General features: G+C 39.7%; 1 protein-coding gene across 1 annotated transcript; it reads left to right on the top strand.

Moving 5' to 3' along the window:
* The first annotated feature begins 295 nt into the window (after positions 1-295).
* On the top strand, positions 296-20,060 carry SGPP1 (sphingosine-1-phosphate phosphatase 1). The gene is made up of 3 exons (XM_039552407.1): positions 296-1,070; positions 11,474-11,563; positions 13,844-20,060. The coding sequence occupies exons 1-3, from the start codon at positions 477-479 to the stop codon at positions 14,393-14,395; spliced, it is 1,236 nt and encodes a 411-aa protein (XP_039408341.1). The 5' UTR covers positions 296-476; the 3' UTR covers positions 14,396-20,060.
* The last annotated feature ends 6,510 nt before the right edge of the window (positions 20,061-26,570 follow it).

Here is a 26,570-nt window from a genome sequence, read left to right as displayed (position 1 = left end):
AGAAGGAGGCTCCGAGGCACCCCTGTACCCCTGCCCACCCCACGACCCGCCTTCCGCCGCCTCTGCCCCTCAAGCTCGAGGCCGCCTCACGCCGCGCATAGCCTCGCGCAGTGCCGAGCTCCGATTGGCTGCGCCGCCCGTGGGGGCGGGACCGAGAGAGAGCCGCGGCCAATCCGCGGCGCGAGGGACGTTTCCCGCGGGGTGGGGGCTGTGCGCAGGCGCGGTGGGGCGGGGCTGGCGCGGGCGTGAGGGAGGGAGGGAGGGAGTGAACGGGGAGGGCGAGCGGGGCGCGAGCGGCGGGAGGGGCCGGGCTGAGGCGGGGGTAGTCCCGCGGTGTTCGTGGCTCCGCGGCGCCTCGCCCTCCCGCGGGTTTCTCCTCAGGGAGCGGCTGTCCTCTTCCGCGGAGCCCCCGTCCCCCTCTCCGCCCCTCGGACGAAGTCCCCCACCGCTCTCAGCCCGCCCCCGGTCCCGCCGCTATGTCTCTCGGCCAGCGCCTGGCCCGGTTGGCCGCCCACCTGCAGGACCCGCGGAAAGTGGCCGCATTCCAGCGGCTCTGCGGGGTGGAGGGGCCCTCGGGCTGGGCCGGCGCGGAGCAACGGGGGTCGGTGGCGAACGGTGGTCCCGCGGGTGGGCAGGCGCATCCCGCTGGGAACGGGGCCGTGTCCGGCGCGGCGGGAACCCCGCGACGCTGGACAAGGAGGCCGCGGCGAAACTCGCTGACGGAGGAGGAGGACGGCAGCCAGGAGTTCGCCACTCGTAGCCGCTTCCTCTACTATCTGTTCAGCCTGGGCACGGAGCTGGGCAACGAGCTCTTCTACATCCTCTTTTTCCCTTTCTGCATCTGGAATGTGGACGCCTGGCTGGGCCGGAGGCTCATCATCATCTGGGTGTGGGTAATGTACCTGGGGCAGTGCACCAAGGATGTGATCCGCTGGCCGCGTCCTGCCTCGCCACCCGTGGTGAAGCTGGAGGTCTTCTACAACTCCGAGTACAGCATGCCCTCCACCCACGCCATGTCGGGCACCGCCATCCCCCTGGCTCTCCTGCTGCTCAGCTACGGCCGCTGGCAGGTAATGCTCGCACCTCCGTGTCCTTATCCGTCCGCTTTCCAGCCTCGGGGTGTAAGGATGTGGCAGACCTGATTTCTGTTCAGGAGGGGAGTTGGCTGAGTTTGCTTGGGAAAATGTGAAATTCGTACCTTTTTTCTTGCCTCACCCTTTATTTATTTTTTTTCCCTGGGATTTAAGCGAGTGCTCAGATAACGAGAAGTGTTCTAGTAATTCTGTCTTGTGAATGGAAGTTGTGTTGGCTTTGGGAATTAGTTTAGCGCGCATGAAAAGTTCGCGGTAATAATCTGCGTTTTGTTCCTGTGAGGTTTTCTTTTCAACTTGTCCCTTTGCACAAAGTTTGGAAAAGCATCCAATGTTTTTACAGGCATTTGGTTTTACAGAGTGAGAATTTGGTGGAGAGCCAGTAACTAAAGGGCTTCTTGTTGATCTTTCTTTGCTTCGAGTCACTTTGTAGCGTCAGTGAGTTTTAGCTTTAGCCTTTTCTTTAACAATTAACAACAAGCTAGAAATGATTATTTCTGGTGTTTGTACTTTCAGGAGGTTTTACAACCTATCAATGTGTTCATAATTAGCAGGAACTGATAATCTGTGATATTTTCAGCACCTTCATTCGGCAGAATCTTTGAAATCTGACTGTTGCACTTAGGGTCAATAGATAAGTTAGAATAACACTGTTGATCATCTGGTTTACGCAAGCAGTGGCATGTGCTTTGGCGCTGGCTGCTGGAAGTATGGCAACAGCAGCAACTCCAAAGGAAGCACATCCAGCTCTCTAAATCGCTGCACCAGTTTCAGTAGTAACGGAGGGAGACGGCTTTCCCAGATAAATGTCCAGTGTAGCGTTTTGCTGTATAATGTTTAAGAAGTAAGGCAGTAATTCGACTTTTAAGTTGTTGCTGTTTACTAATCCTTACTGTAATACTTACCTGGTTTAAGTTGGATGTAAGTTATGTTGGTAGAGAGAACTAACTCTGATTCTAAGCTTTGTGCAGGGGCTTAACTCTTGTCTTCCCAGTTACTGTCAGTCTGCTGGCGCTGCCTGACACTTTGTGACTCCATCTCAGCATCTAGAATGGGTGACTGAAAGGAATGAGATGGTTAAGGGTTAGAGATTGTATTTGGCTTCTCTAACCAAAGATTATGTATCTATTTGTGCAAGGTGCCCAAAAAGAAGCTATTAGGGATTCATATTTGCTAGGAAAATGTGAAGTATTAGTCTGCTGGAGTTATGCAGGTATAAGAATTTTATATATATATACACATATACGTGTGTGTATATATATCATATATATAAAAAAATGTAATAATGTCATGTTTTGTGGGTGTTTGAAATAAATATTTGAAGTTCTGTCACTGAGATGCTTAATCTCAAAGTTGTTTTTATTAATGACCAAAATCTGTGTATTTGATTATTGCTTGTTAGATGTGTTGGGTTGATGTCAGCTGGAAGGACAAACTGGATTTGTACTTCTTTGCATGTGGGAAAGCTCATTTAGCAGTACCAGTCGATCAGCTTTGCACAGACTGATGTCATGTGTGCAGAGGAGAACCTGTCTCAATTGCTTTTATAGAGCCAGCAAACAGTGTGTGAAATGGTGTTTTTGCCAATGAACCAAGTTCAATCTGTGGATTGCCAACCCTGCCCCTGCAGTCTGTGAAACACTCTGCTAATTGACTAAACATATTTATCATGGATGCATGGTAAGAAATCATAAACATTCAGCCTTGTTATTCATGTAGAACCATTCTTAAAAAATGAAGAGACAAAGTGTTAGAGTCTTGATTTTAATTCCTTTTTCTTAGAAGACAAGTATGAATAAAAGACCTCTCTGAAACCAACTTCTATCATTTCAAAGTACTCATGTAAAAAAAAAACCCCTTCTGATTCTTAAATTATTTCCAAAAATTAATCAATAATTAACCAATGGCATATCAAGAGTCTTTTGATTCACCTCTAGAGTTAACCTTTCATCTGACACTTTTTCTGTTCTCCACGTTTTACTCCTGTTGAAAGGGAATAGAATCTGCATGACATATTTTTGTCATGGAAAATGGTGTTTTTCTGGAAATGGTGTTTAAAAAGACTGACCTCAGAACTTCTTGGAAAGCTATTAATTATAAAGGAGTTTTTATTTTGATTTTTATTAAATTATACAAATTTACCAGTAGATGCAGGTGGCTAGGTTTAAATTTGTTGGCAAATGTTTGAGTACAGTCTTTCTGTATATATTTAGTATAAAGAAGCCTTACACAGTGCCTGATTGTGATGAGTCCACATCTTGGGACTGTTGGTTCAGCAAATCGTAGTGGAACGAGGCTGAGGATGAATTTAAGCAGATACAGTGTAACTCTCTGTAGGGACTTTTACTCTGCAATACAGGCAGCTTTAAGTTTGTCACTTTGAAGTTTACACTAAACCAAAGAAAGCTGCTCTTGCTCTAAAAGATGTTACACCAGTGAGGAGGGAAGCTTTCTTGTGTAGCTTATTTGCAGTTTGCTTTCAGTGATCTATGACTTCCTACTATTGTGTGATAGTTCTTTTCTGTCAAAGATGATCTATTTGAGTCTTTTTCTTGATGACCATAGAGAACACAGAAAATTTGCTCTTATTTTTATAGGTGTGGCCCAGATTTTCCATTTAAAAACATGTTTTGATTGCAATAGGGTTTTTTCTTAACCTGTTGAGTTTGTGCTTTTCAATTTTTCAATGCCTTTAAGCAATCCTGTTACAATTATTTTCTTTTCACATACTATTCGAATCAATTTTTGACTGAAAAAAACCCAAACTAAAATACTTTCTATAAATGCAATTGTTCAAGTAAAATATTTTCAGAGATAATGTACTTTAAAGATAGTTTTGGCAAATTACCACAATTAGAGACTTTGGACATAGGAAATATTCAATGAAACAGTCTTTCAGACAGAATTAAGTTACGTATTAAGATAACTTTCATAATTGGTAACTGTTCTGTCCATTGTATCCAAATTTTTTGGTTTCTTCCTGTGTTATGAGAGCTTGCCTGAAATTTTTGATTCTACTTGCATAATCCATATTTATTTATTTATTTAATGTTACATTTCTGCAGGGAGAACTGTTTATTTCAAAGACACTTGAGTAACCTTGAGATATAAAGCTCATGTCAAAGATTCATGAGAATTTGGGAATGTTACAGATGTTGATTTTTTTTTTTTTTTTCCATCCCCTGTCTTTGAAGTGCTGATACCCTGAAAGAGCAGACACTTAAAAGACAGTGAGGTTATAGATCTTGATGTGATGTAGGAAAAAGTAACCTTTATCAAATTGGGGAAAACTTGCTTTGTTTGAAATAGTGACAGTTTGAGCCAGGCTGGCTTATATCATGTCCCAAATGGGGGAGGAAGAGATAGTGTGAACTGCTAATTATCCACAAAATCTCCAAAGGCTCAGGCTGAGACTAGTGGAAAAAGTATTTTTTATATTTTGTTTGATTATGTGGAACTGCTAATTTCAAATAGATACCAAGATGTATTTTTTATTAGAAATGGTACTTGAGTTGGGATGGTACCTGAATGCGTCACAACTCTGGCTTATTTTGAGGAGAAAAAAAAATATCAGCCAGGGATACAGAAAATATGCTTCTCTCCCACAGTTCCTCCAGGATCAGCCTGGCTCTAGCAGTAGCTGTCTGCATTAGGAAATGATGGGTTTGCACTCCTTCCTGAGCTCTGCACTAATGAGCTCAGTGAGGAACTGCTGACTCTCACTGTAGCCACTGAGCAAACTTTGGTTGATATTCAGCAGGAGCCCAGAGCCTGGGTTGATGAGTAGCAGGCCTTTAACTATATTAACCAACGCTGATTTACGGTCTGAAGCAGTTTGTGGTGCCAAATATGACAGCATTGTCCTCCCTGGATACATGTTTGCAATGTTTGATATGCAAAGCCTGTCATCAGTGACTGCCTTCCCACCCCGCTGATGCTAATGGTGACCTGGATAAACACCACTGCTAAACCCACAGTAGATGCATCTATTCTCCAGTGGCCTCTCTGATGTATTTTTCATTTACAGTTTTCATTTACTCAGTGCTCTTTTGACTCTCACTGGTACCGGTTGTGTAAGATTCTTATGTGGTACCACATGAAACTCCCTTCCAGAAATCTTTCATCTGCACTATGACTTTTATCAACCAAGGCTGTTGAATCTAATTGAACAGGATGGGTTTGACAGGATCTGTATTGGGATTTCAGGGAGATCTGCATTGCTCTGTGATTCTGATTGACCACTACTGAATATTACCTCGAGAATTGTCTGCCTGCTCTTTCATTTCAAAAGACTAAACTCTCTGATCCCCACTGGAAATAGGGAATAATTGGTTATTGGGGATGAATAAATAGCCTAATCACAACAGTGCTGTAGTAAGAATTTTGCAGAAAGGGGCAAATCCTCGTTTTAACTGTCCTTGTTGAAAGGCTTGCATTATCAGTATGATTGATGTAGTGATAAACCGGAAGCTACACATAGAAAACCATCTCTTGCATACAAAATCTGTGTGCAGGAGCCAGTGCAGTCTCCTTTCAGAAAGAGACACATCACCTCTAAGAGAAGCCAAAATGGACCTTTGGCTAAAATACTAAAATGTTTAGAGGAAACTTTGGCAAAGAGATGCATGCATGCTTGTCTAATTGGTCTTCTTGTACACGTTTCTTAAACAGTCAAACAAAAACTCTTCTGACACAGGAAGCACAGCTGAAGGGATGATCTGAAAACACAGAATTACCCACACAATGGCAAACATTTGAGAGAGAGAGATGGGAATTTGGGCGGTCAGAACTGACCTTGTCTTGTGTATTTGAGATGTAAGGTCTTCTTCTGTGGGCCATATTAATGCCTGCAGTTTTTTTGTAAAGGAAGCTGAAAAAAGTTGTGTGGCCTGTTTAATGCAGGTGTTCTGAAAAGTTTGAAAAGAGCACAGACAGTTCTGACAATGTCACTAGGGAATTTCTGCCAGAGGAATACAGCAGCCTGTCTTATTAAACTGTGTTGATTGTCACTAAATATATTTTTCAGTTTTGCCTAAGCAAACCTTTAATTAATGTAACGGGTCCTGGGGGAAAACATGTAAAAACAAATGCTGTAAGGTTGGATACAGAATTTTTGATGAAAAGGTATTCAAAGGAAATAGTTCTCAAACAGTTTCTTTTCTTCCTTGGTGCATTGTACACATGTAAAGCACTCTTTGTTCTTTCAAATAGGGTGTGTTGATTGAACTGAGAAAACACTGTTTTGCAGAAAAAATGTAGTTTTAGGTGCTGGGGCATAAACAGAGCAAGCCGTAAGTAAGTGATCCTTGCTAGCTGTGTTCAGAGAGGGTTTATTATTTCAATGATTGCAATGAAAAGAAGTAACAAGCTAATTCCTATTGTTACTCCTTAATTTCTTTTCAGACTAGGTGTAGCAGAAAATTAAATATTTTAACTTCCTGCAGGACTAGCATTGAAAACTTTATCTTGGAATTTCAAGAAGAGGTTCTTGTAGTCACATGTAACACTGAGGTCTTTATGCCTTTTGATATTAATGTTGGTCAGTGCAAGAGAAGAGAAAATGATTGATAAATATAGCTTAACCAGGGGTATTTACCACCTGGCCCATTTTGAAAGAAAAAGTTTGTTTATTTTTCCTAAAATGACTGATTGTTGGTCTCTTTTCTAACAATCCTCTTCTTCCTTTCCTTTTGCTCCCTTCACAAAATCATTTTTATGCTGTGCTTTTTGAACTCATCTGTCCAAGTAGGGTCCTGGAGTCATTCCCATAAACATTGATTATAGCTTTTCATATGACTATTGCCAATACATGGCCCAAATACCTTATTAAAAGGCTGGTGCTGCAAGCGCTGCTTGGATTCTTTAAGTGAACTCTTGCCCAAAATAATTGTCTCAAATGCAAGTTGAACTTCTGAGTTATGATATCATTAAAAAAGATCATTGAATACTGTAGAACACCAAAAATATTAGAAAGTTACTTTGGAACTCTTTGTGGGTGCTGGAAACTTCTCTGGGGTAGAATGTGCTTTAAAAAGGTAAAGAAGTGAGTATCTAGAGTGTCTTTTAATAATGTTCCTTTATGAAAGAAGGAATTTTCTGACCTAGGTCAAAACTTTTAGGACAGATTGTTTCCTTATGAGCATTTTTAAACAATGGTTGTGTTATTAAGACTCTTGGCAAAAAGATCAAGGAGAGGGAGGAGGATGGGGAAGAGTTCTGTGTATAATCCAGTCAGAAGTTTGCAAGCCTGTTTTGGAGGATGTAGTGGAATTTGCTATTGAATGGGAGTTTTATTTTAAAAACATAGGGCATAAAGTTCTCAAGGACTTAATGAGAGTAGTTTCACTGCTATTTTCCAAATATTAATTTAATTCAATTCAATTTCTTCCATTAAAACAAGATTCTGGATATGGGAAAAAATTAAGGTCTGAGACATGATGAGTAGTTTATTCAATCAGCTTTATACCTAGCTTTACCTTAATATGTGAAGTTAAGAAATCAATTAACTTTTTTATTATTTTTTAAATAATATGCTTATTGGTTTGGGTTTTTTTTAATTTATGAAAAAGGAAGCAGTATGCAGTTCAAAAAATACCCTCACACTCAGAATTGTTGAGGTGGCATGTTGGCTATGGAGCCATAATGAGTTTTTGAGGATATGCATAAGATGGTCTTAATTGAGGGCATGGAGACAGTGTTTGAGATGTTAGTGTCCAAAATGGGCTGCTCCTGAATATGTGACTGAAAGTGACATCAAGGGTGGTCAAGAATGATGATGCATCAATTCTTTTATCAAAAAGAAGCTGAGAGAATGAAATCTGGGTTTTATGTCTGCCTCTCCCAGCTGTGATCTCTGACAACCTTCCACACCCTCATTTGAAAGGACATGTGATGCCAGTCTGCCTTCTGATGCCTAGATGAGTAAAACCAACAGTGAATTGAGGAAGAGGGTAGAAGTAAACTTGTGATCTTTTGTCCTTTGTGCCTCTATAGGTCTGATTTGGGATGCCAGGAACCACGGGACTAAAACTGCTGGAATTCATCTGTCTTGCTTTAGTATCTCTTATTTAGGTATAGAGACCCAAGTCAACATAATAAAAAAAAAGTGCTTATGCCTTTCTTCCCTGAACACTTGATATAAGTTTATATTAACATTTTCACTCTACTCTTTCATAAAATGTGCTTGTTTTAAGTAAAAAACCTAGTAAAAGCTGTTATTTTTTTTCTTTCTTTGAATATTCATTTATGATTGGGAGAGGAGATTTTTTATATCCCTTATTATAAAACAGTATTATTATAAGGCTTGCTGGTACCTCAGCATTGCAGGCAACAATTTGGAAGTAAGTTTATGGCATCAGCTCGTTTTACAAGGATCCAGGTGATGTCCCCTGTTGGTGGTATGACTCGGCATGCTGCTGAGCTCAAAGGTGTGTGGGAGTGCTAATATTCTCCTTTAGTCACCTTGTGCACTTATCCCTGCGTGTGAGGACCAAATATATGCTTGTCTTACCACCTCAGGGCAGGTTTTAAGCAGGTGCTACCAGTTTGGTGTTCTGGGAATTCATGAACCCAGTGGCTGCTTTTCAAAGGTAGAAGTGAAAACAGGCTGAGGAGGATGCAGGGTGTTGATCTTAATTTGTGATCAGGACTTAAAGGGTGCCTGTAAGAAAGATGGGAGCCAGCTTCTTTGGGCCTTTTGTGATAGGAGAAGGGGTGATGGCCCTAAACTGAAGTGGGATTAATTTAGATTCGATTAGGGAAGAAGTATTTTACTTCTGGTGGTAAAACACTGGCAGAGGTTTGCCCAGAGAGGAGGTGGATGCCTCATCCCTGGAAACATTCAAGGCCTGGTTGGATGGGGCTCTGAGCAACCTGGTCTTGAACATGTCCATGCTCCTAGCAGGAGACTTGGACTAGATGGCCTTGAAATGTATCTTTCACCCCAAGCTATTCTACTATGCTTTGCTACAGAGAAACTAAACTAGCCAATGTTCTTAGATGGTTTAAGGGGTATTTATTCAGAATTAGAGTGAGATATGACAGAGCCAAATAATCTTTCCAAAATGTTCTTCAGAGCTGAAGTTTCTGTTTCTTTCTTCCTCAAACACTCCTCCCCTGAGAGCTCCCTGACAGCAAGCATTTCTTCTTTCATTTTCAGAATTTATTCTAGTCTCCCTGCTGTTTACAATCATCTGCTCAGGACTCATAAAACAAGACTCCTCACCTATTTCCTTCATACTCCTTGTTCTCAGGATTTTGCTAACAGCAAAACCTCTTCCCTCCCCCAATCCCAACCTCTTACCCACAGTATCATGAACTGCAGCTGAGCCCTGCTGAGCGTGGCACTTCATTGGTCTTCCTGCTAAAGCTCCAGCCTCTGTTTCTGTCAGGTATTAGAGAAACAGGACAAGTCTTTATTTATTAAAGAAAAGCCTTACCCCTGATTGGGCCCTGGAAGCACAAAAGATGTGTGTCACGAGACAAGGATGGACATATAGTATCAAGTGATGGCCAAACACTTTGAAACTCGAAGCTGCTCTTTGCTTCAGAGGCCACAGGGTATAGCTGTCCCTGCATATACAGCACTTCTGCCTGGGGAGTCCTCGGGGAAGGAGAGTGGAGCAGCACCGTGCACCGAGGTTGTGTGCCTGCTGATGCAGGCAGCATTCCTTCTACCCTGGGACCAGTGGCAAACGGAGAAGCAGAATGGGGCAGAGGGATGTGGCTGCAGTTGCAAGGTACCGGGGCTGCTTTTGTGGCTGCTGTAGCAATGTTGGTGTCTGATAACTCTGCAATCATGTCCGAGTGTGACAGAGTCACTGGTGTATTGCCCAGGATTAGCAGAGTTCTGAAAGGCAGGAAACTGAGTTTGTTCCTTCATCATTCCAGCCAGAAATGAGTCACAAGTACATAGTTTTGTTTAGATCCAGTTTGTAGATGAATGAAATAGAAGCAAAGACAAGTGTTGCTACAGGAATTACAGTTTAGTCTAGATAGAACACAACGAGCTGGGCATTTAGAATTGATTTTAATGTGAAATCTGCTTCTTATGTGAAACATAAGCTTCCTAATTTTCTCTTAGTTTGAGAACGTTATTTTAGGTTTGTCATACAAACATGGTCCTGGAGTTGAGAATTTAGGGAAGGTTGGAAAAATGCAGAAGAGTGATAATCCTATCTCAAACGTTTTACTGACAGACTGATTTTGGAACTTTACAGTCTGTTAAGTGGCCTTCACAAAGGACACAGAACTTCTTCCAGTAATTTTAAAGGTATTTTCTCTAATTTGTTGGATATTCTACCCTTCAGGTTACCCATAAAAGGAACAAGGGAAGGGACAAGAAAACTGCCTGTAATTCTTAGATTTTGTTTCTGGGTTTGAGTACATCAAGACTGCCTGTTTATATTGAAAATGTTTATCGTAGGAGGCGAAGCAGTTTTGGAAACTTGCCATTTTATCTTGTGACTGCATCTTTTATAGAATAGTGGCAAAAAAAGGCAGCTGTATCCTGTCTTGTACAACATTTTGCAATAGTGGAGAAAGTTCTTACTGTGCTGTAATATGCAAATTAGCATATTTTTATCCAAAACCAGAGAAAGTTAAAAAACTTAGCTTCTCTACATGATATGTGCTTATTAAAGCACATAAACCACATAATTTTATTTATTCCTGGTAAACAGTCCTTATTAAGAAAAAAAAAGTGAAAAGATGAAAATAATTGGAAGTAATTCTTTGATGATTTTTGTTTAACAAATGTGGGTTTTAGGAGGAAATTAATGTGGGTTTGGAAAGAACAAAAAAGAGTACTGTTTTAGGAGTTTCATGTTGACGTCCAGGGATCGAGTCAAGGATTGCAGAAGCTCTAAAACAAAGAATTGAGGAAGGAATTTAATTTCTTTGTAATTTTGCTATGAGTTCCTCCTTACCAGGAAAAAAAGGGAAGCCCCTGTATTCTGGTTGGGTAATTGCTACCAGTACAAGTGTGTGATGTAGCTGCTTCACCCAGTGTAACACTGTTCCACGGTTTAACACACTTGTTTCTGCCCACGTGGTCAATTTGGGATATCAGAGCATGGCAAGACAACTGCTACAGAGATCGATACATTTCTTACTGCTTTGAAAAGGTGTGTCCAAAGCACTGAAATTCGTATGTCCGGAATGCAAAGATGGGGGAAGGTTGAAAACTTGACTTAACCGTGATTTTATGAAAAGGTGCTCTGGTAGCCCTGTGGAGGCTAGGGCAAGGAAAATGGTAAGCATCAGTGGCATTAATTGGAATTAATTATAGAATGCTCATAGAGTGATTTTTTTTTTTTTTTTTTTTTTTTAAATTTATTCTTTCCAAGTTCTAATACAGTTTCTGCGTTTTTGTTCCCTACCAGTATCCCTTTATGTTTGGACTGATCCTGGCATTCTGCTGGTGTTCTTTGGTTTGCTGTAGTCGAATTTATATGGGAATGCATTCAGTTCTGGTAAGAAAATAATCTAATCTACTACTAAACTACTATTTTAATCCTGTTCTGATTTTATAAATGTCCACCACATTGAAAGTTTTACAGTGCAATAACTGTATACAGATGTATTTTTTGGAATGTCCTGCCATGTAGAAACAGAAGATTTACATTTCTTCAGCAGAGAAGTTGATAAAATAGTTAGAAGTGGCTCTCTATAAGTCTAAAAGACTGATACTTGTCTTTTATAAACTCAGTCCATGGTTGAAACTTAACAGGTGTTTAATGTCATTTTTTAGTGCAGAAATTGATGACTGCTCTAAAGTGTAGACTAAATCTTCCTGTACAGAGTAGAAATCATTTTGCAGAATGAGAAAGTGGCTGTTAAGGTTCACTCCACATCAGGCGCTCAAAGCCATGTGCATTTCGGAGTGCCACTCTACATGCTGGGGTTTCACTTGCCAGAGTTCCTAAAACCAGGTAACAGTGTTGTCACCTTAGAAAAACAAGCTCATTTATTAAACAGGATTAAACCCCCTAACTGAAACACAAGTGTATGCAATGTAAAAATGAGAAAACGAGAATACTACAAAGTGGTAATCGCAATGCAAGACCACTAATGATGGCGGCTAAAGATATTTTTGAGGATCATGTGCTAGAAGAAAAGCTAACAGACAGAAAAGGGTAAGCCTGGTAGGGAGTAGAAAAGCTGGTAGATGAGCACAGTGTGAAAGGAGCATGGGAAAATAAGGCATCTCAGAAAAATTAAATGACATTTTTGCATTAGTAGTTAGGAGGCTTCCCAATCTAAAACCACTTATGTCAAGAGTGATGTGATGGACTGATAATTCAGCTGACACAAAATGTCATAGAACAAAGCTGTGCAACAAATAGTGAGCAGACAGGGCTATTTAGCAGCTTCATATCTGAATGCTCTGTAGAGTTCGAGGGAATACAGTTTACCATGTGTTGCCTGCAATATACATCAACCATGCTGCCTAAGTTTGGGGGCAAATAGGTGGCAAATAGAGCAGAAAGTTCTTGTTGCTGCTGAAATGAGCAACTCTGATATTTATATCAGTCAATTTTATTAGACCTTTTATCAAGCTTTCAGTTAGTGAAAGCAAATAAAAGTGATTCATTGAAGCTGGAGCAATACAAACTCTGCTGATTGAAGTCCCACCTCCTGGCTCATCTGGAAGAGTTGATAAGCATGAAAATGAAGGCGGGCCACTTTGTAGTGCTTGGATTGCACAAATTCTTCCGTAACAATTAAAGGTGACCAAAGTTGCAGAGAATTCCTTGCAGCTGAGTGATTAGTCAACAGTAACTGAAATTTAATGCTGAAGTAAAAAACAATTGAGTAACCTTTTAATTAAGAAAAGATCTTTAAAAACAATAGTAAAACTGAAAATCAGTTATGAAGCCACAAAAGTTATCTCTTCCTTTCCTTTAATATTTGGAAACAGTTCTCATTCTTCCAGCATTGTTAATTCTGAAGCTGGAGTGGAAAGTTGAAGCTACTCTAGTGCCTGGCTGCAGTGGTCTTCATCTGCTGTACCAGCTGCTGCTGCCAGCGAGCCTGTGTGTTGGCACCCAGGCTCTCAGAGCCACTGTTGAGCTGTTTCAGCAAACTTGAGTGGGCAGAACATGTTTAGCTGGGCTGGATTTGTGCTGAGTGTAGGTTGGAATGCCCTGGCCCTGGACAGGGACAAATGTTGCCCACAGATAAAATCATAGAAGTATCACAGAATGGTTTTGGGTTGGAAGAGACCTTTAGAGATCATCTGGTCCAAGCCCCCTGCAATAAGGAGGGACATCTTCAACTAGAACAGGTTGCTCAGAGCCTTGTCCAACCTGACCTTGAATGTTTCCAGAGACAGGGCATCCACCACCTCTCTGGACATCCTGTACCAGTGCCTCATCACCCTTACTGACAAAAAATGTCTTCCTTATATCCAGTCTGAATCTCCCCCTTTTTAGTTTAAAACCATCATCCCTTGCCCTGTTGCAACAGGCCTTACTAAAAAGTCCGGACCTGCAACCTTGATGAAGGATCCTTTGATCATAAATTCATTCATGATTTGGTCAGGATGGAGGTGATTTTTTAACAGGTGATCAAATGCAATTCCTTACCTTATGTTAAATATAAGAAAGATTTAATCTTGTAAAAAGGAAAAGATGGGAATCCACAAGCTGCTTTTAACAATACAGCAGCTAGGCTTGTATTCTAGCTCATGTAACTTGAGGGTTTTTTTAAAAATAGTTATTACACTGAAACCATATCTTTCTCTTCAACAGGATGTTATTGCTGGATTTCTGTATGCTATTCTTATCCTGGTTGTCTTCCATCCGATTGTGGACCTGATTGATAACTTCAACTTAACTTACAAATATGCACCCTTAATTATCATCAGTCTCCATTTGGCCCTGGGCATCTTCTCTTTCACCCTGGACACATGGAGCACGTCGCGAGGAGACACAGCTCAGATCCTGGGCTGTGGTGCTGGCGTGGCCTGTGGCTCTCACGTCAACTACATCCTGGGTCTGCAGCTGGATCCTCCTCCCCACACCTTGCCTTTGTCTCTGTCCTCTCTCACCGTCACTGTGTTTGGAAAAGCCATATTACGGTTGTTGATTGGAGTCATCGTTCTGTTGTTAACAAAAGTCGCCATGAAAAAAGCCACGATTCCACTGGCGTGTAAAATATTCCGCATCCCGCACGAGGACGTACGGAGAGCCAGGCAGTGCATGGAGGTTGAGCTTCCCTATCGCTATATTACCTATGGAATGGTTGGGTTCTCCCTCATGTTTATTGTTCCTTGCCTCTTCCACTTCATTGGTCTTTCCTGATGCAGTTTGATCACTTTGAGTAGGGAGAACTGAGCTAGTTGCTTTTTGAAGAGGTGCACTAGTTTGCTAAGGGAAGGCCGGCCAGCTTGGCTTTAGCAGGGTCTTCACATTAACAGCAATACAAAGCAGGGAAAGCATTTAAAGGGCTTTGCACGTCTCTGGGGATGGTTTGGGGCCAGGAGTCAAGCACCAGTCCAGGAGAAGTGCTGACCTCTGTAAATGCTGTGTCTGGACTTATTGCTGTAACCAAGTCTGTGTGTGTGTGTGATGCAGTGAATGTATCTGGGATGTCTGCCAGTCTGTACCTGGGTACACTGACACTTTAACAGGTATGTCTGACAGCTAATCAGAAGGCTCCATTCATGATCTGTTTGCCATTTCACGGTAATTTATTCAAGTTGTTGGACCATAGACTGTTAAATTTGCTTTCTTCTGTTTTTTCCTGAAGTCCTGCTTCAAGGTATTTCAGCTAATAGGTATTTCTAATGGACCAAACTTGTAATGAGGTTGAGGTTTTTCTAAATAAACAAGCAGAAGCCTTTTTATTTAGCCCCCTTTGCAGAGAAAAATGTCTGGATTAGCATTGGTAGACATCACTAGAGTATATGTAATTCAGGTACTGTATTTTATGGTTTAATAACTGTGCCTTTCTGTTGCTAAATTAAGAAATGCCATATATACTGTGATGTAAAAATGCCTAATTTTATTGAAAATCCTACATAATTAGGCAGATATTAAAAAATGTTGGATTGTCCATGTTGCTGACATGGTTCAAGTTAACCAGAATGTTCACTTTTTCCTGATCAAAATTGCGTAAATAAAATGACCCAGGAATTGTGTCCTTGAGCTCAAGATATTGTAAATGAACAATAGTCCCTTTTGTAAGTATTTTTAATGTGTATTGTAAGTTACTGCAAGAGGATATATTTTTCTGGAGATTGTTTATACAGTGGATGGATATTCGAAATTAATTATTTAAACATGTAAACAATAAAATCACCCCATTCTGCAAAGAAATGGGCTTCACTTGTTATTCCAAATTAATCTAGAAGGACCACTGCTTTTAGGTATTTGGTTAGAAAATATAATACTTATTCTAGAAAAATATGTATTTTTATGCATTAACATACTATATTTAAAGGTAATAATCACTTTTACCCAATTTAGATAGTTATAAGAGAATGTAACGATTAAATTAAACTTATAATCATTCTGATTGACAGATTGTGAGCAGTCAAGACAGTGTGGTCAATGTATGAACAGTTTGTGATGTCTACATTTGGCAGGATTTTATTATGTGCTTTTGAGCTTTTCATGATCCTTTTCCCTTCAAGTGTAATTTTATGTGCCTTTTTTCTGTTTCATCTTGTCTTGTTCATGTGTTGCCTGATCTGTTCTTTCCATGTCAGGAACAGTTATTGCAGGAAGCGCTGTCTTAGTGTCTGACCAGACAAATTACTTAATTTTGTATTGTACATGTTTTTCAGGAAAAGCATCATTTGGTTGGGAAATATGGTGATTAGATAGAATACAAAGCCTACATTTTTTGTAAACAATATTTGGTTTTGGAAGGTTTTTTTGTATTGGAGATGTCTCCAAGCTGTTAATATGTAGATTTACAAAATTAACTTCACTTTCTTTGAAGCAGATGAGGTTTATGGTACACTGGCACTAGATGATGTGAAAAACTTAACTTTTCTGGTGCATTTCTCCAGTGCATCCCAAATGCACTGCTATGAATGTATTCCAACTGAGGTATTCAGAACTGAGAGTGTGTTAAACAACTTCCATAGCTGAAAAGACCTTGCCCCATAGAAAATTATTAACTTGTTTCAGTCCATGTTTCTGGATTTGATTTTTCTGTCTGTTCCTCTTTTACAGTTCAGTGCTGAATGTGCAGTACAAGGTAAATTGGTTTCTGAGGTTTTGAGAGTGGGATTTCCACTGATTTGGCTTCACACACCAAGATAGCCATTAAATAAGTAGCTGGGGGAATGTACACAAAATGCCTTATGCTTAAAGCCCTGAGCAAGTGGTGTAGTTTCAATTATATTAAATTAGTCTGAGGACTGGTAAAAATAATAGGATAACTTCCTCTGAAATTTAGGGCATATTCTCCTTAAATATCCTAGCTTTACAGTTTATAGCAGAAAATGTTTAAATTCTAGCACAGAAGAGCTAAGTGAGCAAAACTGATTTTTAAGGTACATATTGGACTTATAGAAACTTCAAGTTTACATCATAAGGAGTGTAACTAAAGCTGTCTTTTCTAGCTGTGCTTGCTCTCTTGTAGTATTAATGGAACATGAGATGTACTGTGGAGAATCTAGAAGGGGTGAAAAAGATCACACAGAGCTTTCAACAGGCTAAGGAAAATTGCACTGTAGCTTATTCTACTGTCATAAATGTATTTTTTATATTTTTATACATTACACTGAATAACTTCAAAATGTCATGTTCCATGTACCACTATGTAGTACCCAGGAAATGTCCATCAGAATGTTTATACAGCACCTTCAGCAACTACTTCACTGAAGTTTACATGAGAAAAAGTTTTACTGTTCTATTTTCATGTTTTATAAGGGGTTCAGCTCGAGAGGGCAGTTAGCACAAAATGTCATGCAATAATGACTACTGTTAGAGAAGAATGAATCACAGACATGCAAATGCTTAAAATCCAAGTAAAGTATTTGTATTGTAGTATAATTTTCTTTAATAATAAGCTAAGATTCCTTGGAATTGGATGTAACAAAGCAACAGGTAAAACTGGAGCACTTTCTTTGCCCTAACCTATTCTTGGAGTTGAACATGAAAAATGATTCTAGTGTGAGCATCAGCTGGTACCAAATTATTTATAAATAAAGTTAACATAGCTTTAAAAGGTAGTTAAATGTCTTTGCAGAAAGACAATATGCTTGAAACCCTTCACAATGTGGTGCAAAAACATCCTGCTAGTGAACTCCCTCAGTTCCAGAGAGAAATACTATTTTATAGAACCAGATGTAAATGCACATTTATTACAAAAAGCTGCAGGCTAAATTTGCTCTTTTTTAGTTATTGTATGAAATAAACCTTAAAACCAACAGGTGAGTAGAGAGTAATTTGACACAAAATTCTGTTTCCCAAGAGGCTGAAGAGATGAAAATTAGTCTGAGACTGCCTTAAACATAGGAGCAGGATTTTTTCTGACCTGGCCCTCAGTCAGAACTGACATGTGCATTGCATCTTGGGTGAGTTTTAGAATCTGTTATTTTGGAAAAAACTTTCATGTTCATAAAAAAGCATTGTGTTTGCTTTCTCCTGTGTGATCACCTGTGAAGCTGTTGGGTCTCTGATCGTGTTTGCCTCGCAAACTGCGCGGGGGAAAGCAGGAGGTGGAGAAGCGACTTGAAGGTAAACTGGCAAACCAAAGGGAGTTGGGTTTTGTTTATTTATTTGGAATTTTGTTTAAGTTATGTACAGCATTTCTCCTGGAAGGAAAAACCAAACAGAAAGATGCATATCTTTTAAAATGGCATCTCCAAATGTGATATGTGGCTTTTGTGTTATTTTTTTTCTTACCAGAACAGTGTTAAATTGTCTGCATATTAGAAGCTAATACGTTTTCCTTTGCTTTTTTTTATTACTGCTCTCAGTATTTTTTACTCCATTTTTTGCTTATTTCCGAGGGAGTGTCCAGAACTTTTGTAAGCAATTGCTACTTATGTGAAGATTGTAATTTTGAACTTGTAAATACTTAAGGGCTGTTAGCTGCAAAAATATATAAAAACAAATCCTTGCATGCTGTAAGTAAATACATCTGTTGTGCTAAAAGTTGTTTCTGTTTCAGTATTTGCTTTCTCAATAAAAATGGAGGTTTTTCTCACACAGTACGGAAGATATTTAATAATTCAATGGTATGAAGGGGCATTGCTGTCAAACTCCTGCTAACTTTACCGGGAGTTTTGCACCTGGTTCCTTTCACATGACATCGAGAATGAACCCTGAAGGGCAAGTCCGTGCTGACCTGTGATCAGGCTGTGTGTATGTGAAGTGACTTAGCTTCTAAATGTGATAGCCTTGCTTTTGAGAGATTGTTCTTGTTAAAATCACATTTAGCCCCATTTTTACAAGATTTCTAAAGGGCTTGACTTGGAAGACTGTTGTCTGTAGGTGGAACTGGCTGCACATTTGTAACACTCAGTTAATGCTTCCTCCTCTGTACCATAATTCTGCAAATGAAGAAACCCCAGATTAAACTCAGTAGATAAAATTAGAGGAGAATTGATTTCTTGGGGTATTGTGACTCAACTTATTGTAATTTATTCTTGAGTGGTTTTTTGGTCTAGTGTAGAATGCTTGTTGGTTATACAATTTATTTATGTAGTCTACAAACAACTCTGAGGAAACTAACTTTTTTGTGGGAGGAAGTTGAATAACTTCTTGACAGAACTTTATTCTACAGGAAAGCTTAAGTGGCTTTTTTGTTTCATAAAAAAATATATAAGACTGTTTTAAAATTTACTGTAAATGATATATTTGTCAAATTAATAGATTGCTTGGGTCACTAATGTCATTGTTCTTCTTGCAATACTTCCTGAACAAAGGCAGTCAAAGCTGAATTTGGAAACAAAATGTGATACTGTGTGGAAGAAAGGCTATAGCACTTTAGGTGTTCTCTAAAAAGCAAGTATCACATGCTGGTTTTGAAGAAAATTTAGCCATGTGTTAGAAAAATTTCTTTGCACTCCATTCTGCACCAGAAATTATTTGCATGTTGGTAAGAGGCCTTGTAAGAAAACAAAAGGAAGCAATATGTGCTTGCAGTGTATTATCAGTAATTGTTCCTGTAGGATCAAAGGAGAAGAGAGGATACATGGGATAATAGTACCTTAAAAATACTGACCAGTAGATGTAAGTAATTCCCATCAAATTGGAGAATTTTATTAGTCCCTGAACTTTGACTAAATTAGTCACTAAGTTTCCCCCCCACAAGTTTATTTTTGTTAGAAAGTGTAATGAAAGATAAGACTGTTATTACTGAAATGGAAATTAGCTCTTAAGACAATTCTAGATGTCTAAAGTATCAAAACTGAAAAAGATCAATAATGGGAATAGTAAGAGCACAGTCTGAGGGGGATTTTGTATTAAACTTAATGCACTTGAAAATTATGCCAAAATTTGGCCTACACTTGATTTATATGAAATCTGTAGTACAATATAGATACATATATATATAATATGTTGTGTATTGGAATTTAATTTTTTTTATGTATAGATTTTTTTTTTCTGGTTACTGCATTCCCTGATGAAAGGAATTGTTGATAAAATATAAACCAGCTTTGTCTGTATAAGATCAGGCTGTGTGTTTGTAGCCTTTTGGGAAATAATGCAGTTGTAACCCAGTCTCTCAACCTCTTGGAGAACTTGATTTTAAAAAAAACCAAAACAATTGAGATGCAAGCCCCGAGTTAGTTGAGGATCACATAATGGTTGCTGTATAATAGTGTACAACTGATGTTTTAAAAATTAATACATCAGAATTTTTTGTTATACTGTTGTTAATGATTTTGTACTCATTGTACACTTTCTGAGTTGTCAACTAATATTTAAGCTTATATTGACTGGGAACTGAAGTATCTAACTTCATCTGCAATGAGTGGGAAATAAACTCCTGTTGGATTCAGTTGTGTTATTGTCTTTGTTCCTTCCAGCGCTCAGGGCCAAGTGGCTGGACACCTACCACAGATGTAAAACACTGGTCACAAGAAAACTTATTTATATTATCATATAGCAATGATTGTTACAACAATATTGTCTATTAAGGGGTGGGCTTTAGAGGCAAAAGTTTAAGAAAAATATTGAAAAACCACCACACCAGTTTATATCCTGGTGGGTCCTTCCTGGTAACTTGTGCTCACTCCAAAATGTGCTCTAAAAATCTGCCAGTTGTGGGTACCTTTTTTTCCAGATTATTTAATATCTACAGATTTTCATGGAATGTATGTAGGCAGTACATCTGCATGAGCTTTACTTCTTAGTAAACCAGGCTAACTGAAGAATACTATTAATTTCAAATGCTCTGGGTTATGTTCTACCATGGTTCCAAGATGCTTTAACACAAGCATGAGAAAGCATTAATTCATTTGTGTTCTTGTATTAACATAGTTTCAATTTACCTGGAGAGATGTAGCAAAAAAATATTACTGCACAACTCTTGCTTCCTCTCTTCCTGCAGTTGTGTAACACCCAGAGAGAAGTCTGAGCAGTTGTGTGTACCTAAATATATCTGAAGGGTGTTGCAGAACATGGTAGAGGAGATGGGAACTGCCCCTTGCAAGGAAGCTGTGAGGCCATTTCAGATCCATTTATTGGGCACTCATCAGTGTTCCTCCTTGTTTTGCTAACTGGGAAGATTTACATGGAGCTAGTGAACAAGACTCTACTTTTTACATAAGGTAAGAACTCATCCTTCATGCTCACCAAACCTACAACTTGTATAACCAGGATATTAATTCCAAGGACCACAGAAATACACAATCTTTTGGTTATTAGTTCTAAGTTTCAAGATAATTTTGAAGATGCTAAGATGATAACAAACCAAACCATTCAAAGAACCCCAGAAAATATAAACTCAAAATTATAAGTCCTTATAATTAAATCCTCGTTACCAAAGCAAACCTCTGGTTCACTGCTTCATAAAATGAGTCATACATGCTTGGTCTAATTATTCCTTCCTTCTAAATAAAATAATTTTGAAGGGATTTGGAGTAAGCATTGGTCCTCTGCTTAAACAGCTGATGGAGCTTAATTGATAGCCTCATGGCCATTCTAGTTTTGCCACAAACTGAAACCAGAAAGATGTAACTGGATCAGTCCCTCCTGACCAAGTATTATTGATAACTGAATAATCTCCACAGACCTGAGATTTGGATCTTCCTCAGTTGTATATTGTTTGTTGCTCTTTACATGAGACTTCTAGATCACAAGAGAAGCAGATACAGGAGAACTGCATAAACTTTTACAGGTAAAAATAATCTCTAAACAGTTTAGCTCTGATTCACATATAGATTGTCTAATTTGATTTGGCTTTCTGCTTGCTAATACTTTGCAGAAAGTAAAAGCAAATTCTTGCCCAGAAGCTTAAACCTGCAGTGCACTGGGAATTGCCCCTCCTTTTTGATACTTTTTAATAGAGCCTTAGTCTGTGAAGAGGTATTGGATGTGGAGATAGGTGCTTTTCTTTTCTAAAGCATTTTCTTATGACTCCCTTAATTGGCAAGTATTTATTACACCTTTTATTATTGGCTTAACTGAATGCTCTGGCTTTATACGAGTGACATACTCTGACCTCATGCAATAGCTTTTTCGGATGGTGTGGAAAATCCTTGGTTTACAGAAGATGTGGTTTTGATGTATGGCTGGTAGGATTGCATTTATGTGCCTCTTGTGTTCTGACCCTCCCTTCCCCTTCTGGGACCGATACTTTGTTGTTGTGGTTATCTGTTAATGTAGCTGTAGAAGAGTCCATTGCCTGTACTAATTCTAATAGACTTTGATTGCATGTAGTCTCAGATTTGTGTTTGTGGGTGGTTTCAACCCCCAAAACAAACCCCAAAGTTTGTTTTCGGAAAGTTCTTTTCACCTTAAATGTGTAAGGCTGATTTGGTATAGTAGCTTAGCAAGCATAAACAGAAAGTATGTTCTGCTTCCATGTCAGTTGAGAAATTTCCTTGAATTATTCAACCCATCACGTTTGATCATCTCTCCTGATATGCCAGTAGCCATATGTGGGTGGCAATTCCTGCTGTAGAGAGTTCAGTCCTGGTGGCTAATCAAATCCACAACTGCCTTGGGAAGATTGCCAAAATAATGCCTTTAATGAAGAATTCCTTTGCAATTGCTTACCTCATGCTGTTAGGCAAAGGGATGTAATCATGTTTCCCTCGTATAGAATGGTTACATTTCAGAACATGATGACCCAGATTTCTACTAACTCTCAAAGATAACTGGGAATTTAGGGATGCTGTTTCCCATGCTCCACTGTATGCAGCAGGTACTTTAATAATTTGATTTTGGTGATTTACTGTTGGCAGCATTATTCATGCTGTAATGGCTCCTGATTGCTTAGTGGTCATTGCTGTGGACTGCAGTACATCAGCTGCAGATGCTGAAATTGCAAATGAAATAAAGCTTTTACTCAAATTGACACTTTCAGCTTTAAGAGTGAGAATATTTTCTCTGAGCTGATGTCTATGAGACATAATGCTTTCTCTGATCATTTGTAATAAGGTTTGAAGGTGTAAAAGTTGCCAGTATCTTTAAGACAGTGGTAGAAGCACAGAGTCAACAGGTCTGGCATTCAGAGTGATTTCATAGCGATGGTAATTAGCACTGCACTGTGCTTGCCTTGCAGCAGCAGTTCAGTTCTTTCCTGATGTACTGGCTGTGTGTCAGTGTTGGTATTGTGTCTAGACTTCAGGCTGACTAACCTCACTAATGTATAGTTGAGAGAAAAATAATAAATGCTTATGGTTAGGTTGGCTCTTTACACTTAGTGGCCTGTTTGGGCACCTTTTTTAAACTTCTGGTTGCTGAGTTTTCTTTCTTGTCAATGCAAATAAATTACTATTTCAGAATTTATGTATAAGACACTTCAGTAGTTATGCAAGCACTGTATCTATGATCAAGAGTTCTGAAATACATATCTGATACAATGGCCTAGTGCTGAACTTGGGTTTTTGGTGACCAGTCTTCTGTAAGTGATCTTGGTGTTAACCTGTCGCAGTTGGGGTTAGGAGATCAGATATTGAAGCAAAAATAAAGATGGTACCCTCCCAACAAAAACCTGTACAGCCTGTGGAATCTGACAAATCCACCTTCTCAAGAAATTGCCCCTCCCGAAAGTCAGTAAGCAGCAGATCTGAGCTGCTTTATAATGCATGCCTTTTGTATTCAGGAATCTCACACGTGGGTGGGTTGACTGAGGTTCTTGGGAAAAGCCAGGCAGAAGGGTAATGGCTCAGGCTTGGCTCTACTGTTTTGCCTCTGTACAAGTACAGGAAAGACTGAGAATGTGTTAGGTGAACTGTGCACTCCCCTTCAGGTGGAAGGAAGGCTCCTGCTTTAGTGCCCAGCTTGATCTTTCCGCCTCAGGGAGGAATCTGGAATTCTTGCCACTTACAAAATTGCCAATAAAAAATCAAATTTCAATATGTACACCCCTAGCAGGGTTGTGCAGGCGGTGAGGATGACCAGGAAAACAAAAATGCTTGTCTGCAGTCTGTTTTCCTACCTGAATATGCCTAGAACACCCACTCAACCTCTTAGGGATAGTTACAGGAAACAGTTGGGGAGGCTGAGGAGGAGCCTGCAGTGCATGGCCCAGGATTTTGCTTTCAACAGGATCCAGTATAAAATCTTAACCTGACATTCTGTGCAGATATGAGAAATTGTGAGCACTGTTACCAACAGCAGCATTATTAAAATTAAGAATTGCTGCAGCAAAGAGATGAAAGACAGCTCAGTTACTGCAGCATGAAGGAAGTTAGTTTAGGTTATATGAAGTCAGGCACTGCTAACTCTGAGCTGACTTCTAAAAATGGTGTCCTTACCCAACAACTTGACTTTGCAATCAGAACTTCTTTTTATTGTACTATGTAATTAGAGTATATGATTTAATCAGCCTTTGATTTTGGTTTATTAAATGCTTATTCAGCACTAAGTGGCAATTAAGCATTGAAGTACCTTCAGTAAATCCCAAAACTTGATCATCATCAGTGAATAAATTTGCCTCATTTGTACATTTTGTCAAGTTCTGCAGATAGAACTGCCAAAAAATGACGGAGAGAGGTTTGCCAGCTCCCACTCCCCCTAATGCCCAACAAACAGAAGAGAACTGAAAAGTGAAACCAGTGAGCTGTACCTTTTAAAGGTAATAAAAACCCGTTTCTCCAGCAAATCACATTAACTTCTGCTACTTCAGCTGCAGAAATCTGCTGATGGCGTTATGTTCACTGATCCCTGGTATGTAACACTTTGTCTACATGCACATATGAGCTAATTACAAATTGTTACACTGATAAAGTTAGCATAGGTAGCCCAAATAAACTGCCACAAAAATAACCGTGGCATATTAGGTTGATGCAAACACAGGAAAAAAAGAAAAAAAAAAAATCTCACTCTAGACAACTTGCTGTTTGAGTTCTTTACCTCTGGCCTAGAGTCCATGACACTGAAACTCAGATTTGTTTAGACTGTTTCTGTTTCTTTTAAGGTGGGGATCCTCAAGATTCCTTTCTCAAAATATCTTTTATGTCCATGAAGTAACTGTCAAGAGTTAGAAGTGATCTCTGGAGCATCTGCCCTGCAATTCCTGTGGTGAACTTCACAGCTGCATCTCTACCCATGGTACTCTGTGACTCAGAGCATTGGTGTGCTATCCAAAAAATGGTACCTTCTGTTAGTACACCTGGACTCATCTGGGAGTACTGGGCACCAAATCCGTGGCTGTAGAACTGTGGCATTCCAGTTGATCTTGCAGCTGTTTTTACCACATGAACAAGGAACAGAAGGTATTTGATGAATTTGTGGCAACTGCCCTGGGACACTCAGATGAAAAACTACCAGCTGAAAATATTATTGTAATACTGACATTTGCAATACAGTCTTATAATGCATATTGTGTCTTCAGTGGAAGCATCTGCCTCCTGTCTGGAAATGTTCAGAACTGTTCTCACCAGTGTGAGCAGATATTAGTTCTGGGCGACAGCTCTGGCAGGATGAGGCTTCACAATGAGGGAAGGTATTTACTATAAAAACCTAAGTGTGAAATTTGGGTCTCTGTGTTTTTATGTCATGTGCTTAGATATTTTGCTATGTTCAGTGCACTGCAAAATTGCCAACCAAATAACTGTTAAGAAGCAAAAATAAACAAAAAAGGAACACTTTTTCATGGCAGTTGGGGGTTTGGTGAGCTGTGTGTCTGTGATTCCTCAGGAATGCAAGTATCTGGTTCTACTAAACTACTCAAAATGTTGCAGAGATCAACAGAAAAGGGTAATCTCTGCTTACAGAAAGATAATTGCACTGGTAGGAACATAAATCCATAATGTACCAATATAAGTAGAAGTAGTAAGAATAACCGACACTGGAGCACGTAGAATTAAAAATTGCACACTACTAGTGACAGACAAATGAAACTGTCAGTACTTAGAAGTATTTTGATTGACCTTCTGCTTTAAGGTGACTATTTAGCTCAAGTACGAGGTGTGTTTTTTATACTGGTCCGTGGTCATTGTTCATGTAACTTGACCATGTCATTGGGTTTAGATAAAGCTCTTTTTAAATCTTGCTAGAAAAATACATAGCTCAAATGCTTACATTTAAATTTTTAAAAATGGAAGTGCAAATAAAGCTAATAAAAATATTTGCATGTTTAAAAAAATTCTTGAGATTATTTATTTATTATTGGTAATATTATTCACGTCACTCATCAGAAAAGACTATAAATGTGATTTTAACTGGTATGAAAATAAAGGTACAGATTGTTTTCCTCACTGAATAACATCCATCTAAGGTTATGGATTAATGCAGTACTCATCGGTGCTGAACAGTAAATTCGGAGTAGAACAAGGAATTTTGAATTACAAAACTTGCACCAATATTAAAAAAAGCAAATGTTAGTTATGCCATCTTCCTTCTTATAGCCTGGATCTGTTAGCCTAGTAAATGGTAAGTAAAAAAAGGAGAAAAATACTATTTGGAAATTTAATTGGAAAATCTAACAGCAAGCTCAAGGAAAAGGAAACCTAATTAACCTTCTTGTCTTTCTTAGTGTTTGGGTCCCTCCTAGGAAATAATCCTGTGTGTTCCTGCTTTCCTGGGGGCTGCAGCTCCGTGTGCCACCCCTGCCCAGCTCCACATCGCAGCTGCCCAGCGCAGGGTGTCAGCCCCGCCCCCTGGAGAGCGTTCCCGTTTCCGTGCGCCCCGTTCCCTCGGCGAGGCTCCCGCCGCCCCCGAGCCCGCGCCACGTCCGCGCGCAGCCGCGCCGGCGGCCCCGGGGCGGGGCTTCCCTGCCCCAGCCAATCAAACAGCGGCGCTTCCCGGCCGGTCCCGCCCCCTCCGCCCTTTGCACCAATCCCCTTCCGTGCGTCCCTTCCTTCCCCCGCCTCTATGGCCGGAAGATGGCGGCCGC

Source organism: Corvus cornix, chromosome 5, assembly GCF_000738735.6.
Source record: "Corvus cornix cornix isolate S_Up_H32 chromosome 5, ASM73873v5, whole genome shotgun sequence".
In the NCBI taxonomy this organism is placed as follows: Eukaryota; Metazoa; Chordata; class Aves; order Passeriformes; family Corvidae; genus Corvus; species Corvus cornix.
Note: the sequence above shows the minus strand (reverse complement) of the source record. Positions and strands in the feature narration are given on the sequence as shown.